The sequence below is a fragment of the Micromesistius poutassou genome (genome assembly GCF_964030765.1).
Source record: "Micromesistius poutassou genome assembly, contig: SCAFFOLD_5747, whole genome shotgun sequence".
Taxonomy (NCBI): Eukaryota; Metazoa; Chordata; class Actinopteri; order Gadiformes; family Gadidae; genus Micromesistius; species Micromesistius poutassou.
In genome coordinates this window covers 1-2500 of record NW_028179476.1, presented here as the reverse complement: position 1 = coordinate 2500, position 2500 = coordinate 1, and the positions used below count along the sequence as shown (strand labels likewise).

The 2500-nt window shown below is 49.3% G+C and overlaps 1 protein-coding gene across 1 annotated transcript in view; it reads right to left on the bottom strand.

Annotated features, from left to right (window-relative positions):
- Positions 1-2494, bottom strand: part of LOC311372811 (anaphase-promoting complex subunit 1-like) — a 7485-nt gene extending 4991 nt beyond the window's left edge. The window contains exons 1-3 of the mRNA XM_084489767.1: positions 2335-2494; positions 1635-1839; positions 1062-1139 (exon numbers count right to left, since the gene is read on the bottom strand). Of these exons, the coding sequence (XP_084345893.1) occupies positions 1062-1139; positions 1635-1839; positions 2335-2474 (423 nt within the window). The 5' untranslated portion in view covers positions 2475-2494. The remainder of the gene's footprint in view (positions 1-1061; positions 1140-1634; positions 1840-2334) is intronic.
- Between the last annotated feature and the right edge of the window lie 6 nt (positions 2495-2500).

The following is a 2500-nucleotide window of genomic DNA, read 5'->3' as shown; positions in this document are numbered from 1 at the left end:
ACCAGTCAACCACCAGTTAACCACCAGTAAACCACCAGTTAACCACCAGTTAACACCAGTTAACACCAGTTAACACCAGTTAACCACCAGTTAACCACCAGTAAACCACCAGTTAACCACCAGTTAACACCAGTTAACACCAGTTAACACCAGTTAACCACCAGTTAACCACCAGTCAACCACCAGTTAACCAGTCAACCACCAGTTAACACCAGTTAACACCAGTTAACCACCAGTTAACACCAGTCAACCACCAGTCAACCACCAGTTAACCACCAGTTAACACCAGGACATAACCAGTTAACACCAGGATAGAACCAGTTAACACCAGTTAACCACCAGTTAACACCAGTTAACCACCAGTTAACACCAGTAAACCACCAGTTAACCACCAGTCAACCACCAGTTAACACCAGGACATAACCAGTTAACACCAGGACATAACCAGTTAACACCAGGACAGAACCAGTTAACACTAGTTAACACCAGTCAACCACCAGTTAACACCAGTAAACCACCAGTTAACACCAGGACATAACCAGTTAACACCAGGACATAACCAGTTAACACCAGGACAGAACCACAGAACAGGTGTAAGGTAAGGTAAGATGTAAGGGTCGGGTAAGGAGTAAGTTAAGGTAAGGTATTCTAAGGAGTAAGGTAATGTGTAAGATAAGTGTGAGGTGTAAGGTAAGGAGTAAGTTAAGGTAAGGTAATCTAAGGAGTAAGGTAATGTGTAAGATAAGTGTGAGGTGTAAGGTAAGGAGTAAGTTAAGGTAAGGTAATGTGTAAGATAAGTGTAAGGAGTAAGTTAAGGTAAGGTAATGTGTAAGATAAGTGTGAGGTGTAAGGTAAGGAGTAAGGTAATGTGTAAGATAAGTGTGAGGTGTAAGGTAAGGAGTAAGTTAAGGTAAGGTAATGTGTAAGATAAGTGTGAGGTAAGGAGTAAGGTAATGTGTAAGATAAGTGTGAGGTGTAAGGTAAGGAGTAAGGTAATGTGTAAGGTAAGTGTGAGGTGTAAGGTAAGGAGTAAGGTAATGTGTAAGGTAAGTGTGAGGGACCTGCTGCAGCAGGTGCAGCTCTGGCAGCAGGGCCGGGGCCATCAGCTCCACCGTCGTCTCCTCGTACCACCGGCTCTCCTGGACAGAAGAGACAGGACCAGGGTCAGGGTCAGGGTCAGGGTACCAGGGTCAGGGGACCAAGGTCAGGGGACCAGGGTCAGGGTACCAGGGTCAGGGGACCAAGGTCAGGGGACCAGGGTCAGGGTACCAGGGTCAGGGGACCAGGGTCAGGGTCAGGGGACCAGGGTCAGGGGACCAGGGTCAGGGTACCAGGGTCAGGGGACCAGGGTCAGGGGACCAGGGGACCAGGGTCAGGGGACCAGGGGACCAGGGTCAGGGGACCAGGGTCAGGGTACCAGGGTCAGGGGACCAGGGTCAGGGTCAGGGGACCAGGGTCAGGGTCAGGGTACCAGGGTCAGGGTACCAGGGTCAGGGGACCAGGGTTAGGGTACCTAGGTCAGGGTTAGGGCCAGTGTCAGGGTTAGGATCAGGGTCAGGTACCTTGTAGGTGAGGCCCAGACCCTTCAGGGTCAGGGTACCCGGGTTAGGGTCAGGGTACCCGGGGTCAGGTACCTTGTAGGTGAGGTCCAGCAGGGCGTAGCAGGGCTTCAGGGTGTCCACGTCGACGGGGACCAGGAGGCGGGGCTGCACGGCGAGGACCACCAGGTGGCGCAGGGCCTGCAGGTGGTACCGGTTGTCGGTGCTGTGGGCGGGGTAGTGCGGGTACAGCGCGCACAGCAGGGCAGCGATGGCCGAGTTGGACGTGTTCAGAGACAACCTACAGACAGACAGACAGACGGTAGTTAATAGTATAGTGTGCACTTAGTGCACTATAGTGTGTAGTTTATAGTATATATAGTAGTATGTCGTTTATAGTAGTGTGTAGTTTATAGTATATAGTAGTATGTAGTTTATGATCTAGTTTATAGCGTATAGTTATAGGATAGTATATAGTGTGTAGTTTATAGTATATATAGTAGTATGTCGTTTATAGTAGTGTGTAGTTTATAGTATATAGTAGTATGTAGTTTATGATCTAGTTTATAGTGTATAGTTATAGGATAGGATATAGTTACACACATATACACATAGTTATAGTGTGTAGTTTGTAGTGTGTAGTTTGTAGTGGTAGTGTGTAGTTTGTGGTGTGTAGTTTGTAGTGGTAGTTTGCAGTACCTGCCCCTCCCTAAGAACAGCAGGCCCAGGGCCATGTGGTGTGTAGTTTATAGTGTGTAGTTTGTGGTGTGTAGTTTGTAGTGGTAGTTTGCAGTACCTGCCCCTCCCTAGGAACAGCAGGCCCAGGGCCATGTGGTGCGCCATGTGGAACCCGTAGTTCATCTCTCCTCCTGTCCGCTTGTGGAGGAAGCGGCAGACCTGGAGAACCTTCAGGTCTCCAGAGCCACACATCACCATGGAGAGGGCCAGCAGCACCATGGACA